The sequence below is a fragment of the Haemorhous mexicanus genome, chromosome 1, assembly GCF_027477595.1.
Source record: "Haemorhous mexicanus isolate bHaeMex1 chromosome 1, bHaeMex1.pri, whole genome shotgun sequence".
NCBI lineage: Eukaryota > Metazoa > Chordata > Aves > Passeriformes > Fringillidae > Haemorhous > Haemorhous mexicanus.
The window spans coordinates 4,839,363-4,865,883 of NC_082341.1; the positions used below are offsets into that span (position 1 = coordinate 4,839,363).

A 26,521-nucleotide genomic window follows, 5' to 3' on the forward strand; every position below is an offset into this window, starting at 1 on the left:
AGCAGCGGATCCCGCAGCGGCCAGCCAATCGTTGCCCTCACTGCTCTTAAACCGGTACCCGCTCCCGCCCTGTGCCTGAGGGCGGGGACGATGTTTCCGCCGCCATCTTGTGTGTGGCATCCCCGCCCTTTCCTTAGGGGCTCCTCCTCCGTCCTTCGCTTTGGAGTACTCCCCTGCCGGCCCGTCCCTTGAGGCCGGTAGGGATAACCGAGAAAACCGTGGAGTAGTAGCTTTCTGGAGGGGGGCGGGGTGTTGCCACGCCACACTCAAGATGGCGTCAGGCGGCGCCCCGCCGTGGCGGGCGGGGCGCACGCGGGTGACGTTAGCGCTCCGGGCATGGGCAGGTGCAGGAGGTGGCGGTGGCCGGAGTTGGGCCGGCGGTAGCGGCGGGAGAGGAGGAGGCGGAGGAGGAAGGGGCTCGGACTCGGCCGTGCTTCGGGGACAGCCGGGACACCGCAGCGCCTCCTCTCCGCTCTCTCGCCCCTCGGGGACGCTCCCCCTCGCGGCGCGGAGGGCGGCGGGCGCGGCGCGGCCATGGCCGAGGAGCCCAGCGCGCTGCCCTGGTCCATCAACAAGGATGACTACGAGCTGCAGGAGGTCATCGGTGAGCGGTCATTGGGGTTTGGGGGGGTGCAGGGTGCCCCTTGGATGTGGGGGTGTGAGTCCGCTGAGGGAAGGGGGGGGTCCGATCCCCTTCAGCTGAGGGGGATCCTGTCACACACCGCGCAAAGGAGTGTGACTGTGTGGCTTCCCTCTCCCTCAGCCATGTGAGGGTGTGAGAGGGTCCGTTCCCCCACACTGAGCTGTGTAATGGTCTGGGGGACTCCTCAGCTGAGGGGGGTGTCTGTCCCCCCACTCTGAGGGATGTGAGGGTCTGGGGTGCACCTCAGCTGGAGGGCTCCCCTCTCACGGACCCCGTCACGGAATGGGACGGTGTGACCACCCCCCCCTCCAGCCACGTATGTAAGGAGGATGTGAGAGGCTCTGTCCCCCCGCCTTGCGGGAGACTCTGAGGGGCGTGAAGGTCTGTGGGACCCCTCTGCTGAGGCTGCTGCCCCTCCTCATCTGTGTGTGGGGCCCACGGAAGGGGATGTGGGTCTGCCCCATCCCAGGAGAGGATTGTGGTGGTCGCGTGGACGCCCCCATGGCAGGGGGCTCCTCCCTGGCGTCTGTCCGCTCCTCTGGGCAGGGTCTGGGTCTCCTCGTGTCGGGGGGAGTGGGACAGGATCCTCTCTGGGGGGCTTTACTTCCCACCACGGTGTGGTCTGGGATGTGCTGGGGGTGAGGTGCTCAGCGGGAGTGAACTCCAGAGCTTGCGTGGACTCTCTCCTTCTAGGGCACCCCGGTTCATTTTGGGGCGATCACACCTCTCAGCAGTTTCGGAGCCCCGCGCTGCTTTGGTTCCTGCACGGAGGGTTTGGTAGAGCCGCCGAACGAGCCTTTTACGCTGGGATTTTGCTGCTGCCGTGCGTTTTCATTCATTGTCCTCAGCTCGAGGCCCCAGTCCTTGCTCTCTCCATTAAATGATTTTTTTTTTTTTCCTTCTTCACTCTCTCTTGGAGTTAAACTGCTCAGTTACCAAAGGCCTCCCGCTGTACTGATTTATTTGCTGTCTCGACCATTTTGTTGGGGTGTGTTTAAGGGATATATTGCTCTAGGGCGAGTGTGTGACACATCAGAGGTGGTGCCACAGGTGACTCTAAGGTCGGTGCCTCCTGTCTCACCCTCCGGAGACTCGGAATGAAGCAGGAGAGTGGCAGGGCAGGCTCCCGGCCAAAGGGTTTTAGGAAGGAGGTTAATTCTTTGAGTAATCTTTGTGGAGTGCTTTTATTTGAAGTTTCTGGATGACGTAGCACTGTCAAGCCCAGGCTTTCCATCTCTGCCTCGTGGGGAGGCTTGTTTTCTGTTGAGGGTTGGAGAGTTTGTGAAAATGCTGTTTTAAGAGATTAAATTCTTAGCATTGTTTAAAAGTAGGAAGGAACTAAAGCTGTGGAGTGGGGGAAATCCTTCTGGAAATCCCTTTTGCTCTGTGGGATCAGGCTTTGTCCTCTCCTGCTCAGAGGCAGCAGCAGTGCTTTAGGAAGGAGACAAGGAAGATGTAATCCTACAGACCAACCCTTTAAATCTCCTCTGGAAAATGTGCCCTGGGGAGGAGGATGTTCAGCCTCCCTGAGGAGCAGGACATACAGGTGTGGGGAGGAAGGGGGAGAGCATGCCATTGGTTTCCTGGGGAAAGAGAACTGAATTTCTCAAAGGAAATACTTCCTTTTCTTTTGAGAGCCTGCAAAGGGGTGTTTTGTGGTGGCAGAAAGCAAGGATTTGGACCTGAGTAATCAAGCATAGGAGCAAATGCCTCTGTAGCTGGAGAGCGGGGTGGGATGGAACAAAAGGAAATGTAAATACACTTCTGCTCTTGGGAGAACTTGCTGCTGGAGATGCACATCCCACAGCCTCAGAGTACTGGGAGACACACAGAGATGTGTTGTCTCATGCTTACTGACAGAACTCGGGGAGAAATCTGGAAAAAAATGTTGAATTTTCTTCTGTATCTTCCCTGTCCCTCTGCAAACTGAGTTTCTGGATGTCGCCTGCTCACTGAAAGGTTGTGTTGGCATTTTGGCGTGTGATGGAGTGTACACTGAGATGTGTATATTGCAAACATATGGTTTCTCTTTTTAACTTTCCTGTCCCCTGCCCCCCCTTTACTCCTTTCAAACACTGGTGTGTCTGCCAGCGGCCTGGATGGAGATGTGACGCAAGTTTCCTAGCACGTATATGATTTGTGGGACAAAATGTCACTGTGTTAACTGAGCTGGACTGCCTTGCCTCCTGCTTCGTGTCTCCTGTAAATCTCAAGGGTTTTTTGGTTGGTTTTTTTGGTTCTTGTTTTTTGGTTTTTTTTTTTTTTTTTTTTTTTTTTTTTTTTTTTTTTTTTTGAGCTCTCTTTATAAATGAAGAGCTGTAAAGGTTCTTCAGCACTGAACAAAGAGACTTTCTGGTGTGGAAAGAGATGAACCTTGTACCGGTGCTTTTAAAGGATTTAACTTGTTTCCTGGTGAAAAAAAAACACATTAGTCTTAAAATTTAGAGTAAATTTTGAGATTACCAGCTCAGCTGTTTTTTCACGTGGAGTAATGGAAATCCATTTGTAGTCCAGTTCTTTAATTTGTACTATTTTTGCCTGAAAATAGCCATATGTGGCTTTTATTGGATGTGGATGGTTCCATATCACTCAAGTGAAGGAATAGAAAAAGCAAGTTTTCTACCTGCAAAGAGAACCTCTGCGAAAAAACTGCTCCCCTGATTCTTGCTAATACTATATATAAATAAAAAAGGATTACTCAGCACTGGGGATGACTCATGCCATTATAAAGGTGTGGATTAATATCCATGTTGATTATGCTTGGTTAGTGTTAATAACTGCTGAGTAGCCTCCTTAGGCTTAAATAACTTCTGGTATACTGAGTCGAGGAACTTTGATCAGAGAAGAATCTGATTTCATTTTAAAAAAGAATAAAATGCAGGTGGGGTAGAGGAAGCAATTTAAAAAGCATTTCAGTGAAATGTACCCCCAGAGTAGTGAGAGTTCGGGTGAATAAGGCCTTTGGAGATGCTGCAATTTTTATCTAAAAAGCAGAATATAGTCTATGCTGTGGCAGTGAAGGTGGTTGGTCTTCTGAGCGTGGATTGCATATAAATTACTGCAGTCTTCTTTTTGAAGCCTGAGAAAAATTCGACCTCATGCTGCTTGTGCTGATCAGATACTCACACATTCAGGTTCCCCTGGATCTCACAATTCCTCTTGGAAATGCCGGTAGCAGGAGTGAAGTTGGTTGGAACTGGGTCATTCTCGTTTTGCTACTTTGTTGGAAAGATTAGAGCTGTGCTGACTGTGGCTGCTTGATTTAGGAGCATCCCCTCTGCTGCGAACAGCCCATGCCAGAAACAGGAGATAAATTAGTGGTGGGAGTGCTCCCAGGCTCTGTTCCTGTGCCCTCTCTCCCCTGACAGATTCCTTTGCAGTGATGAGGACAGTGCAGGCTGCATGAACAGATGTGCTGGGAGTTTCTTATCCCATCAGAAATCAAGGCTAAATTGAAAATTGAAGTCACCATTTTAGGAATGATTAGTTTTTTTAATGACTGTGGTTCAAGTAGCTTTGGAGTTGGGTTTTGCATGTGATCATATTGGTCTTTGGGGCTGAAAATTAGATTTCTATCTGTGTTTATCCCAGCCCTGTGTGAGAGAGCTTTTTTTTGTGGGTGGAGAGGAACTTCTTAGAATTAAGGTGTCTGCTCTCCCAAATTTTATCAAGATGTCCATGCTTATCTGTCTTGTACCTTGTGTAGGAGTCTTGAGCTGAGAAATCACGGCTGTTGAAAAAGAGCAGCCTGGAAGTGCTGGCCAGGAGCAATCAGGGTCTTTGGATGTAAAAATCAGGCTGGAATGGGAGGCTCTTGTCCACTGATAACTTTAGGAGTTGGGTTTTTTTTTTTGGAGTGTGGTGTTCATTGCTAGCTGTGGTGCCTGTGTGCTGGCTGCAGCCAGTTTCACACGCCTGATATTTAAAACCCATTCAAGAAAAATGTTACACTGTACAAAATAGAACTGCCTGAGCTCTAAATGGAGTGTTTAGGATTCAGTCTTGGTGCCATATGTTTTGCTTTAGCATTTCCTCATGGATTCCCACTCCTCCCCCCCAGCTTTGCTGAGCAAAATTGATTTCTATACTGTATTCCCAGTACTCAGGCTGGTTAATTCATTTGAAGACTTTCTTTGTGTGCTCATTCTTGCAACATGAAGTTGGTGGAAAAACCTTAGTTGTTTTATATTATGTTAAAAGTTACATTAAATTAACATTGTGGGCAATTCTAGATAAGTTAAAACATGAGTGGTCATTGATAGTACTTGGTCTGCTTGGGAACTGAAGTGGGAGATGCTCAGTACCAGTTTCTCTGCTGCTTGGATGTAGTCAAATATATCTTGTGTGATCCTGAGTGCAACAGAATAGCCAAGCTACTCCTGCATCCAGGCTACCTTTCCTCTGGATACTTGACATCTCATCTCTAAGACCTTTGATACCATTGTCCTGCTAGAATTAGGGCTGAACTAAGTCACTTTTCACCTCTGGGGAAGTGAAAGCAAAAGGTGTTTGGTTGTGCACGTGCCTTTTTTTAGTGCCTCTGTTGTCTGTGTTCTGATAGGAAGGAGGATAAAATGCACAAGGCGGCAAAATAAGGACTTACAAAGCCAAGCAGTGATGAAGGAGGCTGGCTGGGAAGAATATGTGCTTGTTAGCCTTGCCTGCTGGTTGGAGGGGAGAGCAGAGACAGATCCTGCTGCTTTCAGCTATTCCAGGGTATTAAGGAAGAAAACAACATGCAGGGTGTTTCATGTGGAAGAGTTCACACTTTCCTGGGCTTGGTTTCTGTGTAGCAGTTGCTTCCAGTACTGTTGGGTACCTGGACTGATTAATGTTTAACACTTCCATATTTCTCAAGAATCCATTCAAATAGTTCCAGTTTAATGCAGATATCTTGGCTGGTGCTGGGGAGTGTGGCTGTGCTGTGCTTCTGAGCACACCTGGGGGGTGTATATGCTGCCTGACAAATGCATGCCTAGGAGGCTTCTTGCTTCTGCAGCTGATGAAATCTTGAAGAGAATCAACTCTTCCCCAGAACGTTTGTCTATTTATACTTGGCAGCATCTCTTTTCTTTCTGAGTGTTAGCAGCTTGCCCACTAAGCCAGAGTCTAGAGATGTAATATTTTAGTAAAAGATTGAGCTCTTTAAAATGATGGCAATAACACTTATTGCTAATTGTATTAGTGCGTTGCAACAAACTGTGTCTTCGTCAAATTTTCTTGGAAGATTTCCCCAAAAATGGACAATATCCATCATAAATCTCTGCAGCAATAAATTTAGCTGTGGACATGCTAATGGAGTGCTTGTAAACTTGGTGTTATTAAACTTTCTTAATAGGGAGAGACAGACTTGAGGGCTTTGTGGGTGTAGAAGAATAGCTGTTGGAGCAGTAGAATTTGGCATTGCAAAATCTTTGAAATATCAGGATGCTGGGGCTTTCCAGACAAGTTCAGCCCATTATCTTGCCTTCCCTTTAGAATCAAACAACTGAGATGCAGATATGAAGGACTTGGCTCTCCAAATCGCTGCAGTTTCCTGTGACTTCACCTAAGGGAGTTCAGCCTTGACGATTCTAAAAAACACGTGGAACTCCGTCTCTCTTCCTGGCAGCCACACGGGAAAGTCTTGGAGACAGAGTTAGGTCCCTGGCTGACAGGCAGTCCAGGCTCTTAATCAGAAGGTCATAGCTCCTGCTGTGTGAGAGGAGATGGGGTACCTCTGGTAGGAAAGCAATGCATATACTAATGAAGGGAGCCAGACTAGGAACAAAATCCGACTTGTCTGGTTTGAGTAAAACATGATCACTTTAGCAAATGGTGTAACTGCAGCTGAGTGGCAGCAGGGATACAGGTGCCTGACTGGGTCCATGGTACTGAGTGAGAATTTCTCATGTCCCTTGTGTGCATGAACATAAATGAAAGGACTGACCTTAGTGTGGGGTTCTGTCAGCCCTGAGTTTGATTCCTTAACTTGTCTGAGCATGTTGTTTGCCTTGAAACACTGCTCATGAGTGGGGTTTTCATGTTAATTGTCACAGCCTGCATATTTCTTAGTTTTAACTATATTAGGTGGTCCTGTCACACTGTAAAAGCAGGTAGAGATTTGTGGTGATGCAAGTGCACAAGTGAAAGATTCAGTACTTCTTTTCACAACTGCTCAACAGCTGCAACAACCAGCAAAGTTTTTTTTCCAAGTCCTTTCACCACTCCCTGAGGTTCTTAAAGATTATTATTTCCTGGTGTGCACCACTGCACACAGAATTCTTGTTTAATGTGAATTTTCTTGTAATTAAGAGAAATTCCATCCTGGAAAAAATATTTGGTTATGTATCAACCTCCGTCAAACTGGAGTCTAATGTGCCTTGCCATGATTTCTGAGACCACTTTGGTTCTACACTGTGGTAAGTCTGGAGGGGATTATTCTCTTCCACTCTTAAAGGCTTCAAGATCCCATCTGTGAATGAAGTGCAGAATAAATTCAGAGCACTGATTCACTTTCTCACCAAATTACCATATTAGGCAAATCTTCCTTTCACCTCCCATCCCTTACAGTTTTATACAGCTTGTGCTGCATGCTTGTGAAACGACACCTTCAAAGTCTGATAACTCAGTCAAATTAAAATGCATTTGTGAGGAAATACAAAAAAGTTTTTCTGAATGAGATTTTAATTTTTTGCCAGATTTCAATTTTCTGCTCCAACTGCCTTGTCTTGAGAATTTGGGGCGAGGGAGAGGAAAAAAATTAGTGTTTTCTTCCATTTCACTGTTCCATGCTAGACTGACTTTATAGCATTCTCCCAATGGGTATTTCCTTTGGGCAGGAAATGAGCCTATGTAAATTGATTCTGGAAAGAAAAGGTACAAGCAGCTGTTAAGGAATAGTGTGAATTGAAATACTTCAGTGATCCTCTCTTACTGTAGTAAACTCTCCTTGGGTTTTGCCAGAGTTTTACTGTTTTATAGTCATGAATGGTAATTTAAGGACAAACTTTACTCTTATTGCTAGCACCTTGCTATTAATAAAGCTGTGTGGGAGGATGCTGTTCCCATTTCATCCATCCACAGAGTTGAATTAAGTTAAAACTGCAGAGTGAAAATTTGACCTTGAGTACCCACCTCGTTTCTGGTGAGATCTGACTGAACACGTGGCTTGTCCAGTGGTATCCTCTGCTGGCTTGTTGTGTGGAAGAATTGAAGTTGGATTTTACCTTGGAGCAGAGCTAATTGACAAATTTTACAGTTCATTACAGGGGAGGGTGTTGTCAGGTAGGAAAATGTCTAAAAAACTATTTGTGAATTTGGAATTGTGTGGAGGTACTTGTGGCAGGGTGTGAAATTATTGCGTCTTGGGGCAGTTCAACATATGTTTTGTAAAACTGATGGTTTACTAAATATTGGATGAAAGCTATATAGTTACTGTTGGACAGGTTGTGCATTTTCAATTTTGATTCTCTCTGAGCTAGGCTCTTGTTCATTTTCAGTCTTCAGGGGATTTTAAGTCTATTTCCTTAAGTTCTGGGGTTCATTCCAGCTTTTCTGAAAAGGAAGCCTTGAAAACAGTGCAGAGGCTATTGGAAAATGATGGTATTTGAAAAGTGAGAGAGCACAATAACGCCTGTGGGATGAGAGTACTTAGAGAATATTTTTCTTAGCAAAATTATTGGCTTGGCTGTGCTCTGAGCTGATACCTGTTGAGGTAAGTAAGGCACTGAAACTGCAGCTGGGAATTTCAGGCTGTCTCCAGCTTCAGGCAGGCAACACAGTATTAGGTTATCTCGATGTCTTGAAAATTTGTCAATTAAAGACCATGCTTCTTGTTGTGGAGTAAACACCTTTCCTGTAAAATCCACGGAGATGGATTTAATGATGTCAAAAACCAGAAAGCTGCTGTCACTTTGCTGAGACACAGCTAGTGAGGACTCCCAGGGTGGTGGAGTTCAGTCCCCTGCTCTGGCTGATGCCAAACTGTATAATCCCTATACCGAATTAATGAATGCTTGTGTTGGAAATGGCACATGGGGGAATTACTGACACACGTTCTATTAAACACTCAAACCTCCCTGTGACCCTGTCACTGCTGGATGAAACAGCTGCTTAATGGATTCCCCACGATGGTGGAAAGTAACAATGCCTTGTCTTTCACTGCACGTGGCCGAGGCTTGATGGTTTTCTTACACTACTTGCTTTATGTTCAGGCTGTGTCTGCAAGGACAGTTCCCTCTGAAGGTTCAGGAAAGCTGAACCTTGAAGTTTGTGCGGTCTCCAAACCTTGAAGGTGTTGATACAAATGTCTCCGGTTTGTGATCCCTCAAGATCTACCAATGGAAATGGAGTTCTTTGGAAACTTGATGTGTTATGTCTTTACTTCCTAGGCCACTTCTTTGTGACCCTTTCTGTTTCTCACCATGTGAAGTAGTCATAAATTTGTAGAGTCATGGGATTATTCAGATTGGAGAAAACTTTTTTGATCATCAAGTCCAGTCAATTACCCTGCACCACTGTGGTCACCACTAAACCCTGCCCCCAAGTGCTATATCCAGTGTTTTTTGAACACTTCCAGGCATGGTGATTCCACCACTTTCCTGGGCAGCCTATTCCAATACTTGACTGCCCTTTCAGTGAAGGTGGTTTTCTTAATATCCAGTATAAACGTCCCATGGTGCAACTTGAGGCCATTTCCTCTCATCCTGTCACTGGTTACCTAGGAGAAGAGACTGACTCCCACCTTGCTACAGCCTCCTTTCAGGGAGTTTTAGAGGACAGTATGGTCCCCCCAGGAGCAGCAAGCAAGTTTAAAGGTGAAGCCATAAGTTCCATCTTTCACTAAAGTAAAAATAGTCATGGAGGATGCCAATTGCTGTCTAATAAATAGCTTGGTATTAACAGCTAATAAATACCTTGGTATTGACTTGCAGCAAACTATACTTCACTGGAAAAAGCATCTTGAGCATGAACAGGCTTCCTGTTGAACAACTCACCAAAGCAAATCATATTTGAACAGCTGAGAGGCCTGATGAACTGGCAACCTCAGCTCAGTTATTTGTCCACATCCTAAGGCTCAGGATGGTTCTCGTTACTCTTGGTTAAAGAATGTAATTTTTAACTAGTGGGCTAATCTTTTGTGCTGGATGGACTAATAGATGCAGAAAATCTTTACTAGATCAAGATATTTGCTGAAAAGAAAGGATAATAGCCTTCAAGAGAGGATATATCTGATACTTAAAAGCTTATTTACCTAAAATAACCACGGTACTATCAAACATCTGCACTGTAAGCAGACAGATTGTTCTGTTAAGTGGAAACCCGGCCAAATAAAATATCCTCTACAGCTGACAATTACATTTGAGACAGCATTCAGAGATAAAAATTGGGAGGGAAGAAAGGAGAACACTGGCTTGGCTACTGTACCAGTGCTGTGTTTTGAGCCTTGGTAATACCTGATGACAGCCAGCATGATATTTACATTGCTGCATATACCATAAAGGCAACTGACAGTGATTAAAAGGGAAGGGTGAACTTTCTCCACTAAAGTTGCTGTGTTTGGAAATGAGATGTTTGAGCCTGCTGTCCATTGTGTAGAATTAGCACTGCATAGCTGCAGTGCCCTTTAAATTAGCCAGAGATGTTGGCACAAAATCAAATAAATATAATTGGTTTCAAATTAAAAATCTAATTTAGGCATGCTAATAGCATCTTAAGTAAATGTGGCAGGTCACGCAGGACTTGTGTAACTGGCCCTTGGAGCTTACTTTAGTTACTGCCGTGGGGAAAATGGTCTCTGAGGTGTTCCCCAAATCACCTGGGTACCTTGGACAGCTGGAGGGTGTTTTATTAAAGGCATGATGGGAATGTCTGCTAGTCTGGACTTATTTGGGATATCATGAGTGCTGTGGGGGGTTAGGCATGTAGCCAAGAGCATCGCTCTCTGCCACCCTCTCTTCCGGGCTTTGGTGTTTGCAGTGGAAATTTTGGAGGAATGTCAGATGGGCTGATGCCCCTCCCTGGCAATCCTTTTCTCTGCTGATACCTTCTGTGGCCAGTGGCTTTCCCCCTGGTCTTTGTTTTCCTTGTTTGTCTTGCTCTGGTTGGAGTCTGATGCTGGGGAGCTGCAGCTCTCTCATAGGGAAGCAGCGGAAAGCTCGCCTTGGCTGTGTGTGTGTGGGCTGGCGACTGCAGATGAACTCAAACAGCAAAGTGACCTGGTGACAACTTTGTCACATATCTTGCTGACATGCTTTGCATGGCCAACACTATTCCTCTCCCTGTGTTCCAGTCCTGGCCTGTTTTATATTGACAGGCTGACCGTTTTCTCTCCAAGCCTGTCGCTTCCCTGCTTGGTCTGTGAGGATTCTCAACCTGAATGTTTACCGAAGGTGGAAAACAGACGACGTTTTTCTGTGTTCAGGGCCTAAGAGATACCGAAAGATTTTTAAAAGAACAATGCAGTGTGGGGTGGGGTGAAGATTTCCATAAGATTCCCCTTCCTTTCTGCAGAAACCTTGGCATTGAGTCATTTAGATTACAGTAGCTAGCCTCCCTCCAGCTTAGAAATCAATGTCATTTATTTATTTATAGTTTAGAGTTCAGTGGGGCCATGAGGAGATGTACCTAGCTTGGGGTATTGCCCATCAGTTGCTGATGGCTCTGAAAATAATACTGGACTTCTTACAAGTTATTGAATTTGGGTTTATATTCCTTCCTCTGAGTCTGAGACGTGAATTGAAGGCTTGGGTAATAAGTCTGCAGCATTGAACATTTCTGTATTGATGGACCACTGGAGGGGAAGCATGTTTTAGCAAGTGCTGGCAGCACTGTGTGATCTTTGCAGGCTTATCATCCTTCTCCACTGCTCTCCACATGGAGCACTAGGAATCTTGAGAAATACATTGTCTTACATGGGCAGAAACCTCTGAGCTCTGGACATGGTGTGTGATTTTCAGTGGTATTCTGAACTGCAAGAGCTCTTGTCAAGCTGGTGAATAACTCACTGTCAGCAAGTTTATGTGCTGTTCAAATGTTTTGGCTGTACTTCTAGTTGGACAGCAGACTTTCAGAATATACTTCTCCTTATTCTCTGAAATTCTTTGAGCATCCTTGATTAATGCTGGAATATCAGTTGTCTGCTGGATACTGCAGGTGCTGACATGAATTGAGCAAAGACTCTCAGGCTTTGAGAAGAACACATAATGGTGTCTTAATAACAGAAATCCCTTGTATTGTGAGTACTATTTGAAATCTTTGGCCCCACAACTTGCACAGAATCTCAAACTGCTTGAGCTCTGGATGTAGTGGAATAAGTGATCAGAAAGCATTGCAAAGCGATACACCTGCAATTTAAATGAAACAGACAGGAATTCATGAGTGAAAACTGCTTTTCCTATTGCTCCTTCAGTTCTTCAGTAAAAGGTCTAGACTGTAGTCATCAGATGTGCTGGTGTGAAATGAAAGTCACTCGTATTTAAGTTTTAACTCTCTGCCTCGACTTGTTACCTCCCCATCCATGCCCTTTCTCAGGGTGTTGTCCAGCACATGCCCTGTGTCTTACTGTACCTGCAGCCACCTTTGGCTTGAACCCAGCTGAGTGTTCCCAGCACTGGGCTGTGCTCAAGGTGAGCCTGAACCACAAATGAACCCGTTGCATTCAATGATTTGAGTTAGGCTCGGCTGAAGGGCAGGGCAACATTTTGACATTGACCACATGGAAATGCAAAGTTTTATTGAAATCAGGGTTAAGCTGTTTTTCCTAAAGCCTTTTCATCAGAAATATGAGGGTAGCCACTGCCTTGTAAATGTGAGAGTTCAGCTCTTAAGCTGCCTGCAGGATTGTAGCATGCACATAGTGCAGATCTTCATATGTAGTGTGTTCTTATGCTGTGATATGTGGTCTGTGGGGATGGCTGGTTTTCCTCCATCCCCCATATAGCCTTAAATTTGGCTCCCTTACAACTTTCCAGTTAAATCTGCTTTCACTTTCTGCCTTTACTTATGCTTCTCTGATTTATTTCTTCCTTGCACTGTATTAGCAAGTGTTTCTCTCCCTCTTCTCTACACAGTATCTTTTTATCTCTGCTGTTGTTCAGACACTGCATGACTCGAGTTGAGAGAAGGTGCACCAAGCTAAACCTGGCCTCTTACTACCTCTGCCAGGGTTTTAACTAGGTGCTTGTGCTGTGGGTGTGTCATCCTTCAGCTTGTAAAGAAATTTAAATAGGCAATACTATTCACGGTAGATTTGTATTGGGGATGAATCGTGGAAAGGTGTCTGGCAGTGAGGGTGGCAGTGTTGGCGCAGCTCTGGGAGCTTCCTAGGGGTAGGTGCATGTCTGCACTCCCATGTTGCTGTGGGAGGGGAACTGTGCTCACTCCTGTGCTTTTGTAACTTTTTTGTGTCTTGGCCATGGTTTATTGCTCTGCTGCTGCTTCAGTTTACCACAGGCCTCCCAACCAGGCATAGAGCAAACCCAACTGAATTCTCCCTTACTGGTTTTGCTGCTGTTCCCAGTGTCTCTAACAGCAGTACTCAGAGCCAGCTTGCTGTTTGAGTTCACTCTGAGCAGTGTTAGAAGCACCCAGGTGATCCTCCTGCTGATTAGAGGCTTTAACTCCACTTCTAGAATTGTTAACACTCTTCCTGCAGTCCCATGCTGAGTAGATGATACTTTGCTGTGAAAGCATTTCCTCTCCACAGGTAAGCAGACTTTTTGCCCCCTCTGTGGCAATACTCGGAATATCCAAGTCCTGTTATGAATTCCCTTTGCTTTTATTCATGCTATTTGTAACTGTTATTGTAGATGGTATCTTCCATTTTGTAGTAAGAATGTGGCTTGTAGTGGGGAGATGGCTTGAAAAACATATTCAAGGACCATTAACATTGCATTACTTCACTCTTCCTGAATCGTGGGGCTTGTGCCAGCAAGACTTTGACATCCAATGGACTCTTGTTACCAAGTCCTGCTTGGGGAAAGGAGTATTCCCACCTCCTGCTGAGTTGGCTGGAAATTTGAGAGTAGGCTTTTTTTTTTTTTTCTTGCTAGCTTGTTTTTAGAAGCAGTTCATTCTTTGCAAGAGGGCTCCTCTCACCAGAAGCCTCAAATGAGGGGCATAAAATAGAGGCATCACTTTGCCTTCATAGGAAATGAACCAAACAATGCAGGATTGGTCTGAATTTGCAATCCTGTATTTAATTTCTGGTTTAATTAGATGTGTATTTGCCCTGTACTCTGTAAGAATGCATAAGAAGTTCTATTGCTAGTCTTGTAGCTTCTTGTTTTATTGCTGTATTGTCCTTGGAATCAGAGCAGGGCTCCCACAGCTCTTTGGCATGAGGCTGTCAAAGAGTTGAAGCATCCAGAGATGGAGTGAGCCTGAAGAGACACGAATACCGAGCCTGGGTTGTAAAGCATTAAAGGTTTTTCCTGGGCTTTGGAGTACCTGGAACCTGAAAGTCACTGCTTGGTGCAGAGCAGCCTTGCAGGGAAGTGTTTTGTGTGCATTGTTCATAAGAGGAAAACCCGGGGGCACAATTATAAACAGAGCCTGCGTCACGAGCGGCTTTCTGGCACCGCACTCCAGATAGTGGAGGATGGATTCCAGATCTCGCTTAAAAATAGAGAGGTCGTGTGTGTGCAGGGGAGGGTGGAAGCTCCGGGCAGGGTTGTGTGGAGGTGTTCGGCTGAGCATTGCCCTGTGCTGAAGGAGACTTGGGAATGTGACTTATGGGGCAGGTGGAGAGCGGGATTTCCCCGGCTTTAGAAGAGTTGTTGCTGTCCTCAGCTATCTAGTGGGAAGTTCTAGAGGAGATGAAGCTGAATTGTACAGAGGTGCATGGTGGAAGGGCAAGGTTGGGGGAAAAACTGGGAGATCTGATTAAGTTAGCAGGGTGGAAAAAAGTTTACCTTGTGCGTGGTGAAACACAGAAACAGCCAAAAAGATTGTGGAAATATCTCTTGTTAAAGAAAATCCAAACTAGACTGAATTAAATGCTGAGGAATCTGATCTAAGCAGGATTTGATCCTGCTTTCTGCAGGAGAATGGGCTATAGGTTCCTTCAAACCTAAATGGTTTGTAATCTTCATTTGGCCCTGGGAAAGTATATTTCCTCTTCAGAGGGGATTTGGTACTGCAGTAGGGTAAGGACTGATGCTACAAGACTGTTATGGAACTCGTCCCCTGTTGATTGTAACTGCTTTGTGAGCAACTGAGTTGCAATGAAGGGAAACTTTCACTTCTCAGAGGGTGCCTGAAGTAAATTTAAAGCTTGGGCAACACTGTTTTGTGAGTCTTCCTACCATGTAACTACTTCAAAGTGCTATTGCACGTGGTAGGAGAATACTATCCTGGAGCCAGGATTTGATGCTTGTCTTGTGACCGTTTGGCATGATTGTTGATTGCTTAAGCAGATCTCTCTGCCAAGAGGATCTCTGGCTTCAATTGCATTTGCCTGGGAAGAGGCAACGGTGCAATTTATCCCAGACTTACTGGGAGAGCTGCAATGCCCTTTTGTGGCTGCAGAGATTCAGTTAAATTGGAGACAAATTGTGTAGGGACATGCTGTGTCCTCTGGTCAGTCCCCTGTGTTTCCACTCCTCCAATTAGCCTTGAAATAATTGGTTTCCATTAACTTCAGCTGAGATCTCAGCAGGTTTGTCTTTATTTTCAAAAATGGAAGCTTCATGTAAATTGTGGAACCGTAGAAGAGATGGTATCCAGCCTCCTTTGAAAGCTGATGCTGGGCTTTCATGGGGAGTTTGTCTAAATTTAAGGAGTTCAGGCTGGAGCTGTGGATGCTGAAGGTACAGGGACTATGGGTCCGGGGATCCAGAGGAGATAACCTGGAAAATCAGGCTTCAGTAACTGAGTGCTTGGGGACTTTTTTATTTGGGTTATTTTAATCCTGTCAGAGGTTGGTTTTATTTCAGAAAGAGCCATTTAATCGTAGAAACATGAAAGAAGCAGGGGTTAGAAAGGGTATGTTTTCCTCTTTAGGCGGTGTTTTCTAAAGTAGGTCGTGACCCTCTTATGCAGGAATTTTGCAGCTGCGATCCTAAGGGTTGGAACTATATCTGAGAGCCTTACAGAGGCAAAAGCAGGGGGTATTAAGCAGATCTTAATACCCATTTGGGGTCTCCTTCCTCCCCATCATCCTTCAACAAAATGTTCTCCTGCTTTTCAGGAATAAAGCAGCAAGCATTTGGCTGTGCCCAGTTTTCATTGTTTTGCTAAGCCGTTATGTTGAGAGAGATTAACCAGGGAGCAAATTTTCTCCGAAAGAGGCTGAGAGAGGCGGAGGGAAGAGCCTCAGCACTGACCTTGATCAGAGTGTCTGAGGTGGGTAGTGAGTGGGAACCCAGCACAGGAACATTAATTAACCCTGTGCTGCCCATGTCATCGGGACTGCAGCTGGCTCTGATTGCAGCAGATCTGTGACTACTGGGAGAGTTGGATTGTCCAAGTTGTGCTACCCTGGCACAAACTGCCCTTGGGGTTTTTCCTGTCCATAGCAGCCCAAGAAATCTCTTCTCTTCCTGCTGTTGCTCATATATTTGTTACCTGCTCCTAAACTTTACATAACTTCCTCAATGAGCTTTTTCTTTTTCTCTCTGTGGGTGTCATCTCTCCCTATGCTTGTTTTCTCTTAGCAATGTGTTCAGCATCCTTGCTGCAGCTTCTCTCCTTTCTCTTGCCACCCTGTGGCAAGAGAAAGGAGAGATTTAATAAACAAACTGTGTGGCTGCAAAGCCTGAAGTGCCCATGTTGCCATGTTTTCTGAACTCTCCAAAGAAGCACGGAAACCTGTCTTTGTTTGGTCCCAGAAGCTGCTGCTGCCACCAAAGAGCAGCTTGCTTGTGGCACATCGTGCTGCAGCTTGGCTTAATCCTCGCTTGATACGCTTTTGAGATTTCATTGTTTCTCTATAATTAGTGCTACAGAGGAGCTGAAAGAAATGACGAATTAGCGGGAGAGGGGGGAGTGGGGAGAGCAGGTGGTGATCGAACTAAAGAGAGCTGCCAGAAAAGTAGGAGCAGCAGGGAATTAAGTGGGAGGAGTCTCGAGTTCAGATGATTCCCTGCCATGTGCCCAGAAGGATTTAGTTTGGGATTTCATTACTGTTCAAATAATGCCATACACTCATAACAGATCGGATCCCTGTAGGCTGGGGCATTGTCCAGCACTTAGTGAAAAGCAGTTTTTGCCCTGAAGTCCTAGTGGGCATTGATCCCCCAGACTCGAGGACTGGAAAGGAGCTGTAGCCTGAGTGGTCCTGCTTTTAATTAGGCTGTATCTATTGTTTCTGGTAGTAATATCCTAAAAGAAGAAAACACAAAGCTGTTCTTTGTGTGGTGACTTCTTTAAAGCCCTGCACTTCATCTTGTGAAGGGCTTGGTTCACTGTTATGATGCTGCATCTGGATTGTAAGAAGCACCTCTGCCAGTTGTGCTTACACAAACTGAATTTAACTGGCACAGAAATCCTGGAATGTCATGCTGGGGGTGGGGGGGAAAGCAGGAGTATGCTGACACTATTGAATGTCTGAGATATCCAGAAAGAGTCTTTGAACACAGATACCTGTGCTTATGAGGACAGGTAGCTTTAGAGGTGTAAATACAAACTGAGAATCCAGCTGGGGAGTGAAAAGGGTTGTGTGACAAGACAGTCCTCTGAGGTGCACAGTCATATATTCTTCCAGCTTCTGGCTTGTGTTTTCAGCCTCTATTACTATGCACTAAGACATGCAAAGAAAGAAATCATAATACTGGCACTTTGAATGTGTCAGCAGCAACATTTCTTCTGGGATCTAACTCTTTCCAAAGAACTGATACAGTGTTTGTTTTTTGTTCTGACTTCCAAAAGGCTATTGCTGTAGGGAGACCAGCAATGCTAGGAAGTGCAAACTCACTTCTGCCTTATGTCACCATTTCTGTGTGTGTTGCTCTCTTTGTCTTGAGTCCTTGTGTTTTTTACTTTTTCCCTCCATCGAAGAAGCAGCAGAAACAAACCAAGAGAAGCAGCTACTGGGTGAAGGGGAGTAGGTCAGGGCCACCCAGGATTCCCAGTGAGTGGGAATTAATTTATGCTGGGACTGTTGCCTTTATGCTGGATTCCTGTACCTGCTGGGCAGAGTGACTACAGGGAGTGCATATGGAGGTTTGTTTTTGGGGTGTTTATCCTGTGCTTAATGTTGTGTATTTCAGCCCTGCTCCTGGCAGTCTAACCAAACTCTGCTGTCAAAACCTCCCCTCCTTGCTCTTTCTGGACACTTTCTGTTAAATATCTACATAGACCTCTCCATCATCTGTTATTTGCTCTAGAACCTGCTTACAGCACTCAAACTTGATTTTCAAAGCCCTTTGTAAATATTCTTGCTGCTATTGCTGTCCTTTTCCTAATAACTTTGTTTTGCCTTGTGCTGTGAATAGTCTCTGAAAAACAATATGTATGCAAGTAATAAATGGCCTCAGTCTTGAACTTCTTAAAAACCCATTTGCTTTGGAAAATAATAAAGCTTTAGCAACATTAGCATTCTGTGTTCTGCACACTTCTGCCATTAAAATGTAAACTCCTGAGTACAGGGAGTCCTGGCAAGCTGATGCTGATGTCCAGGGTGCACTGGCCATGCCATAAAAAGTGAAGTCAAAGTCCTGTAGCTCCCACTGCAGCAGGTGCTGGTTGAAGATTAGAGGAGCAGAGTCCCACAGTTCAGGGCTTTTCAATTTTTTGCAACTCAGAATGTAGCAGTTTTCCTCTGTCTTTCAGGGCTGAGTTTCAAGCTCTTTCCCTCACCTGGAACATGGTGTGAGAAGACTCTTGATGGTTATTTGTAGGGATCTTCAGTAGCCTTTGTTTGAAGATGAAAGTTTTTGCCCCCAGTTTATGTGAATGTACTGGGAAAAAAATCACAAAGCTTGCAAAAATGTGCTTTACCTGAGTTCCAGAATCTGGAAGTAGTTAAAAATAGGAGAATCTGCTAAAATAGGTGTGTTACACCAAAATGCAGAATAGTTGTTTTCATTTATCTTTGTTTTTATTAGCATTTTTAAGGTATTTGCAATTGGAACATTTGAGCTATTTTCCACATATCCTACCCCCATTTTATTACTGTGGATTTTCACTCCTTTCCAGTAAAGTTTGTAAATGTGGGGAACCATGATGGAGGTAGAAAGTAAAGCAACAAGGTGTCCTATTGATGAGAGGTGAATGTTGCAACAGCTTCTGGAAGCCAACAAAAATGAACTTACATGAAATAGATTTTAAGTCTCACTATTGCAAACTCCCTTGCATGTCAAAGGTTATGATGGTGCTGGGTACTTTAAATCCAGAACTCCCTACTTGTAGCAGTTTGAATGACTATATGTTAAAATGTGGTATTTTTTCCCTATTGGAATTTAAATGTTCTGGGACTGTGGTTTTCAACCCAGAAACTGAAGCAGTGTGAGAGCTGGAGCTGAACCTGTTTGAATAAAACCCACCTTGTGTCTTTGCATAAAATGAGGAGAGATGAGAACAGCAGTTAGTGCATAAAAAAATTGAAAAATCTCATTAGTGTTGGTAGCAAAGAGTGGCTTGTTTTGACACTTTGGGTGAGCACATCAGGTTAAAAGTCTGTGTGACCTCAGTGACATATCTTTTAAAAGTACATGAGTAGAATCACTCTTTTGTATGGAAGCTGGAGTCTGGGGAGGGTTTTTGGACTGCAGAGCTGTAATGATCCCTGGAAGGGATCATAAAGATCCACTTGTTTTCATTCAGTTTGCCCAGCACTTGGATGTGGTGGCTGAGCCAACCCAGGGAGCTGCACAGTGGGGAGTGCCCGGACTGCTTTCACTGGGTTTTTACCTGGCTCTGCTGTCTTTGCTATCTGACACTCAGAATTTTGTTGTCTGGTCTCCCTCTTTTCCTGCTGAAGTCCATCAGGTGTTGGTAACTCTCTCTTTTCCCCCCAGGGAGTGGAGCCACTGCGGTGGTCCAGGCAGCCTTCTGCGCTCCGAAGAAGGAGAAGGTGGCGATTAAACGGATCAATCTTGAGAAGTGTCAGACGAGCATGGATGAACTCCTGGTATGCAATAGAATTGTTTGGGGATTTGTATTTCAGTTATTTCTGAGATATCTCTTTGCCAAGTGCCTTAAAACCTTTCTTGAAGTGGGGTGAAGGTGAGGGAAGACTGACTTCATTAGAGGCAGCTCAGTTGTCCTGGTTGTGGGACGTGGTACTTAAAATGTTAAAAAGATCAGCTGTTGCAAAACTTCAGACTGTTTGTTTAGAGCTCTGCACTTTGTATAATCCCTTTGTTTTGAACTGAGTTAATGTGCAAGTGTGAAGCTCTGCTGTATCCACAAGAGCTCTGAAGTTTGAGGGGGATCCTGAGTACATGCTTTCAGAACATTTAAAATTGAAGGAAATGGCTTTGCTTTCTTTTCCTTTCCTGCAGTTCTTTACATTTTTTCCCATTCAGCTGTGAAGAGAAGAACTGAATGAGTTAGCTGTTCCTAATCTCTTTCTGGTACTGATGCCAGCTAAACGGATCACTGACATATTACAGGCTGCCATATGGAAACCCCCATAATTCTGAGTTCAGGACAGGAGACAGAGTCCTTTGGAGCTGCAGCTCTGTAATTTTCTGCTGCTCCGTACCTCTTTTCTCAAGGTTGTCTCAATGAAAAACTGAATTTTGCAGTAGCTGTGGTAACTGAAATTTGCCCTTTCTCATCTGGCTCCGGTGTTGATGGGTTTGGTTTTATTCTCTTTGTATGTGAGCTGGTGTCTCTGTAATGCAGTGGTTGTCTCATTCACCTCACATCTGGAAGGTCCCTGAATTTAAACAACGCAGACACAAACATTCCTGTGAACATTGAGGTGTCTCCAATAGAAAGAGAAAGCTCTCTGGGGCAAAATTTTCCACAGTAAATACTGGCATTATGGACATGAGGCCTGGTACCATCTTTTTTTCTGAAGCAGCTCTCTAGGATTTTTATAATCCTGCCTTGTCTTTCTGTCCCCCCTCAACAGCTGCTGTAGTTTACCTCAAGCACTTGTTTTGGTGCTTGCAATTAAAAGGTAGAACAGAAACAGAATTTGGGAGTCCTACTACCTCTGCACTTGTACAATCTTCAGCAAATCACCTGAACCACAGTTCCAGTTTCCATTTAGTATCTAATGGTATTTTTGTTGTTGTGGCTGTGTGTAAATCTGCCCTGGTTAAGAGGAAAGGCCCCATTCAGGCTGCCAGTGCTCCTGAGGAGGGTTGCGTGTGGGACTCAAGATGGCCTGTGTTCAAATCCTCTTATGGCTCATGCTAGTGTAGGAGTTCAAGATCTCTTCTCACAGTTGGTCTTTTTGTCCTTATACCAAGCCTTGGTATCTTTTTCAAGCCTTTTGTGTGGCTTGCCTGTACTACCCTGCCTCCGTGGTATTCCTGACTGCATTGTCAGGATGTAGTAATTGAGACTGTGACTCTTTGAGTAATTGCCAATTCTGACTAAAAACATTAGGTTCAGAAAGAGGCACTGCAGAGACTTGATGTGTAATTTTAGATAAGTACTTCTAATTGCACATTTAAAGTCTCTGGCTGACCCATTCCTCACAATGATTTTTCCTGTTATGGGTGGGTCTGCAATGTATTACTGTTGTAAGCTCTCCAGAGCTTCCAGTTTTGTGACTGGATCTGGTGTGGGTCCTTCTCTGGGTTAAGTATGCAGCTCTAAGTGTTCTTGAATTTAAAAGTTATAGAGGGGTGGAGGGGAATGAAGATGGTTCTGAGCTGTAGCAGTTCCCAGGAGCAGGGGTTGCTGAGGTAGTTGTGTTGTGTGAAGAAGTGTTTTCCCTGGGTTTGTTCTGAATTTGTCTGTCTATTGGATCACCAGTGTTGTTTCTCAGTGTAAGAGCCAAAAGAATGGAAGTTCCTGATTTCTCAGCTCTGTGTGCTTCACTTCTTTTTACCTTGTTTCCCTATCTGCTTCTACCCTAAAATAAATATTCTTAAGTTTTGCAGTCTGGTAGTCTCCCTTCGTGGCAGTTTTCCCAATTAGTTTAATTAACTTTTCTGAGCAACAACTTTGTATTGCAGGATTGTGCCTTCCCCACAAAAAAACCCCCAAAGTTAACTGTAGGTGGTTGCAGGTTACAGTTGTTTTAAGAAGCAAATACAAAGACAAATATGATGAGTTCACACTGGGATATGCTATGCCCCTACCTTGCTTTCTCCTCTCCCCTAGTGCAGTTAAAATCACAAACTGGGGCTTTCATGGGGCTTCTGTTGCTCTGAAGGTATTTGGGCACAGCAGTCAGCTTATGGTGAACTCTGCTTTCCTGCCTGGGGTCAGGTGAGTGCTCTTGGGTTGCAGCACTGCCCACTCATTGGGCAGTGCAATAGCAAAAGGCAAATTGTACTTAAATTATTTTAGAATTATTTTTCTGCAGTGCCTCACACTCTTAGAATTCTCTGTTGAAGCAAGCTTCCTTATTCCCAGAAGCTGCATAGCCAAGAGGGCAGAACATTCTCACATTGCTTGGGAGAGGGTAGGGAGACCAGCAAACCATACTGCCATCCTTAAAAAGATGATTTGGTTCTTGTAAACCTCTTTCAATGTCTGTGCTGCTTAGTGGTTTGCACTTGTAGTTCTTGGGATGGAGGAGAAGAGAAAGGTTAATTTGGAGTGGGAAATGCAGAGTAAGTGGCTCTATCGCCAGCTGGATGGATCAGTGGCCTTGAGCTTCCTTTAAACCTAGCAGGTGTCCCGAGGCCAGGAAATCTGGGATCACATCCTTGCTTTGGAGATGCTGTGCTTAGTGTAAGTGCTATGACTTGGCTCATTAAAGATATTGATCTTGAACCTTTTATCTCAATATACATTTGAGCTGTGTGGGTGGTCAGGAATAAACTGCACACTTTGCATATACTATATGACATTCCAGGTTAATGCACTAAATTTATTTACTGCTGCTATGGGGTATGGAAAATGCAGGAAGGGCCAGCTTTGTTGAATCATGAGCAGGCCAAGTCAAGGGCATTCAACTCTTCAGCTGAAGTGCTAATTGCTGTAAAGAATGTAGACAGCAGGAGTAATGCTGTGCAAAGATGTGCCTCCTCCTAACCCAGCTACTGAATTAGGTGATGTTTGTCAGGAATTTATTTCCATACTTCGTTTTAATCTTTTTTCCTGTACATTTTTGAATGCTCACAGATCTTTCCTAGCCTGCCTGTGGGATTCAGCTGACAGAGAAGTACAATGTAGCTTATAGGGATTCCTGCTCAGGGGTGTGACTGGGAGTGGAGTGCAGGGAGAGGTGGTCAAACACAGTGTTGTCTAAAAATGGTCTTGGACTTTTTGATTTATTGCTGAAGTTCCACTTTTTATTTGTCTTGCAACCCACAGTAGTTAACAACCACACTGGTGTGGGTTTGCAAACAGTCTGCTTGTTCATGTGTTGTATTTCACAGCTGCACACCATTCAGAGCTGTGTTTTGCACTCTTTTCCATTGTGGGATGCTGGTTGCTCTGCTGCTGTTGCCAATCCTTGAAACAGTGGTGTAACATCTGCCTCAAAATAACCATGCTTCCAACCTTTTTTCTTGTATAAGTGTTTTCTTGTTTTAAAGAATTACTCATTTAAAAGGCCTTAAATCCCCCCTCTGTCCTACAAACTCTTTAATTCATTTTTGTGTAATTAAAGCTGAGTTTTCTTTCATCCAGATGGAGACTTTTTTCTCCATGAGTAGCAGATGACGTGGGTTGTCAGCTTAGCAGTTACCAGGAATGTTGAACAGCAGAGAGGGAAACATAAGCTATGGGATATTTCACATTGTGCTTTCCCAGCTAGGGGAAATGCTGCCTGTTTATTCCCTAAGATGATTCAACAGGAGACAGGCTCAGGAAGAGCATGGGAGATGTGGTGTTGCTGTTCCTAGAAAGATTCCAAAATCTTCTTGCTCCAGAGACTGATTGCCCTGGGCCTGACAGGTTGCACACAAGAGGTGAAGGTGCTACTCTTTCAGTGCTATGGCCAGAGGGCAGTTAAGGAGGCTCAGGGAACAAACTGAACTGCAGTTAAACAGAAATGTCCTTTAGAATTTCATGGAAATAACCCAGGGAACTTGCTGCCAATAGCATGGAGATCAAACATTGCGTGAGATTAAATAAATCAACCTATAGTTGAGAAGGTTAAATTAGATAGGATTTAAAAAAGGGATTATGAACTCCCCTGGTTTAAATCATAAGCCAACTGTTAACTGCCCAGGCTTAGTCAGAAGTCTACCCTCTAGGCAGATAATTGTGTAACTGCTTTTTATAGGGTTTTTACACCTTCTTTTGAAGACTTGGACAGGATATTGAACTGCCTTTGATCTGATGGAGCACTTCCTACGAGTGGTTTAACCAGACTATAAGGTTGTTGGGGACAAAGCAGCAGATTGCTGTGGAAGTAGTACAGATGTTTCATCCATGCCTGTCACCTGATGGGAACTGCCATTATAATTCTATTTCCAGGCCTGAGACCTTCATGCTTGCTCCACGGAAAAGAAGTCCCCAGGTGTCAGTGCCAGGGAATCTGATAAATGACATGTGGTTTCTGCATGGTTATTTGATCTGAGTTACACGTTCCTTGCATGTTGGGATTGCAGCTTAAGACTTAAACCTGTGCTGGGTACAGCTTGGTTGTATTGTTTATCAAAGCAGCAACAACAGCAGTCTAAATTACTGGACTGTTTTAGGTTTTGTTTTGTTTTTTTTGTTTTGTTTTTTTTTTTTTGTTTGTTTTTTTTGTTTGGTTTTGTTTTGGTTTTTTTTTGTGTAAAGTTCACTGTGAACATCAGAATTAATGGTAGGTGGAATCCTGAACATCCAATGTCTTCCTTCTCTTGGACTGGATGAGCATGAGATGGTGCATGTAAAGAATTTCAGAGAGTTTGCAGCTGTCTGTGGGCACTAATCACACTGAAAGCATTGTTGAGCTGTAAGCACTGGGTATTGATCTGAGCAGCTGTAAGGATCAGTGGTAGGTTAGCTGGGGATGTGGGTAAAGCTGGCTTGCTTGTATCTGTGAGGAGGCTGTCATTCACCCATTTGCTTTTGGCTGAAACCAATAAAAAATGGCCATGTAGGAATTGCTGCACCACAACAGTTCAGAAACACCTGCTTCCTTCAGTACATTTTCACCAATGATGAAGACTTTGAAAGAGGGAATGACCACTGAATGAGGCTGAAGAGTAGCCATTAAAATGGACAAGTGCTGAATGACTTGTCATGGCACTATTTTGTTCCCATCACTGAAGATTACTTAATGGATGAACTGTGTTTATCCCTTTCAGAATTGTTTCTTTTCCACTGTTGTTCTAGAGCTAATCTAACCCCTTTTTACTCATGCCAGTTTAGCTCCTATAGCCACTTAAGGCAAGGAATTGAACTGGATAATCCAAGGAGTGGGAGTTGAATCAGAATCTCTGATTTTGTGCTTTCTCCCCACCTTCTTAAAAAATGCCTCTGGAGTTAATTTTGATAGAATAACGTGTTTGAGTTTGTTTTTTGTTTTTAGTTATGTTGCCACCTCAAAAGGCAAATGAATTATTATTGTCAATTTTATAACCTTTTAGCTAAACTGTTAAAATTTTACTTGGAGCAGAATGTGAATGGTTATGGCTGCCTATAGGACTGGAGCTCTAAATCCTGCTTTAAAAGGATGAAGAGCAGCTTTAATGCCTTATCTGCCAGATGAAATCTCATGGTATAAGATCTTTGCCAGCCATAGTTGAAGCATTGATGTTTTCAAGGGTTGATCACATCTGACCTGCTTTGATTTCTGCTCCAGCCTTGCTTTCCCTCCCCACTTCTCCTATGGTTGTGATTCCCTTCAAACAGGGTAGCCACACTGGCAGCTCTCTGTACTCTGAAGTTGCAGGTAGCCAGATGAAAGCACTCTGCTGCTATGCTATCTCTCTGGAGTTCATGTCAATATGTAGGAAGTAAAACTAAATAAAGCATAATTTTTATCCTGGTATTTGAGAGCATGGTCCCTCTGAAGCAAGCCTCAGGGGCAGACAAACACAGACTAAAAGGTGGTGATGTGAAAAGAAAATAGCATTAAGAAACTTGAGCTGGTAGCTAAAACACAGCCTTACCTGCTTCTATTAATTCAAACTTCAATTGTGTGTCACTGGGCAAATAAACCCTCATCCAAAATAGCTGATCTCCAGAAGTATGTCTGACTTACAGGAGACTAATAGGTTGCTTATGATTCCAGATTATACTTCACTGCACTTTCATGACTGTTTTGTAAGCCTTGAAATGTTTCTTTTATTGCCTGTAGAAGTACTGAAAACATTTGTCAGAGCCCTTAATGGAAGCCATGGAGGCATTTAGAGCTAATCCCAGTCTATTTGCTTTTGGTATTTGACAATACAGATATTTTTAATATCTCGCCCTGGGTGAGCATGTAACCATTTCCAAACCATTGCCTGTGTCTAGACTTGTTTTTGTCGGGAATTCATTCTCCATAGCTGAGCAGAAAGCAGAGGAATTTATGGGAATTGGCAGGAAGGCTGTCTCTCATCACTGAAGCCACGGAGTGTGAGGGGTGTTGGGTAGAAGAGCTGCTTATCACCCACTGCATCTGTGGATGGCTTGGGGGTCTGTATCAAGTGACCATGGCTGTTGGCAGAGAGGGAATAGAGCAGCCCAAATGAATTATTACAGAGGTGTGGAAATCACTGAGATTTTTATTAGCAGTCTTCCAATATAGTTTTAATGCTGGGGAAAATATGGGAAGCACAGTTGTAACTCTGTTATCTGGGGATAGCAATCTTATTAGGGAGGTGGGAAGAGGAAACCTCTACCTGCTGTGACTTTGTTGTGTTTGAAGAGCAGCAAACTCTCCCAAAAGCTTTGGGA

The 26,521-nt window shown here is 44.3% G+C and overlaps 1 protein-coding gene across 3 annotated transcripts in view; it reads left to right on the forward strand.

Annotated features, from left to right (window-relative positions):
• The first annotated feature begins 256 nt into the window (after positions 1 to 256).
• Positions 257 to 26,521, forward strand: part of OXSR1 (oxidative stress responsive kinase 1) — an 86,890-nt gene continuing 60,625 nt past the window's right edge. Inside the window, exons 1-3 of one of the 3 annotated variants that reach the window (XM_059838923.1) lie at positions 257 to 604; positions 1,337 to 1,466; positions 19,585 to 19,697. In XM_059838923.1, the coding sequence (XP_059694906.1) occupies positions 272 to 604; positions 1,337 to 1,466; positions 19,585 to 19,697 (576 nt within the window). In that variant the 5' untranslated portion in view covers positions 257 to 271. Of the gene's footprint in view, positions 605 to 1,336; positions 1,467 to 15,834; positions 15,971 to 19,584; positions 19,698 to 26,521 lie in introns of those variants that run through there. The other 2 variants (XM_059838931.1, XM_059838937.1) reach the window with 2 other exon arrangements.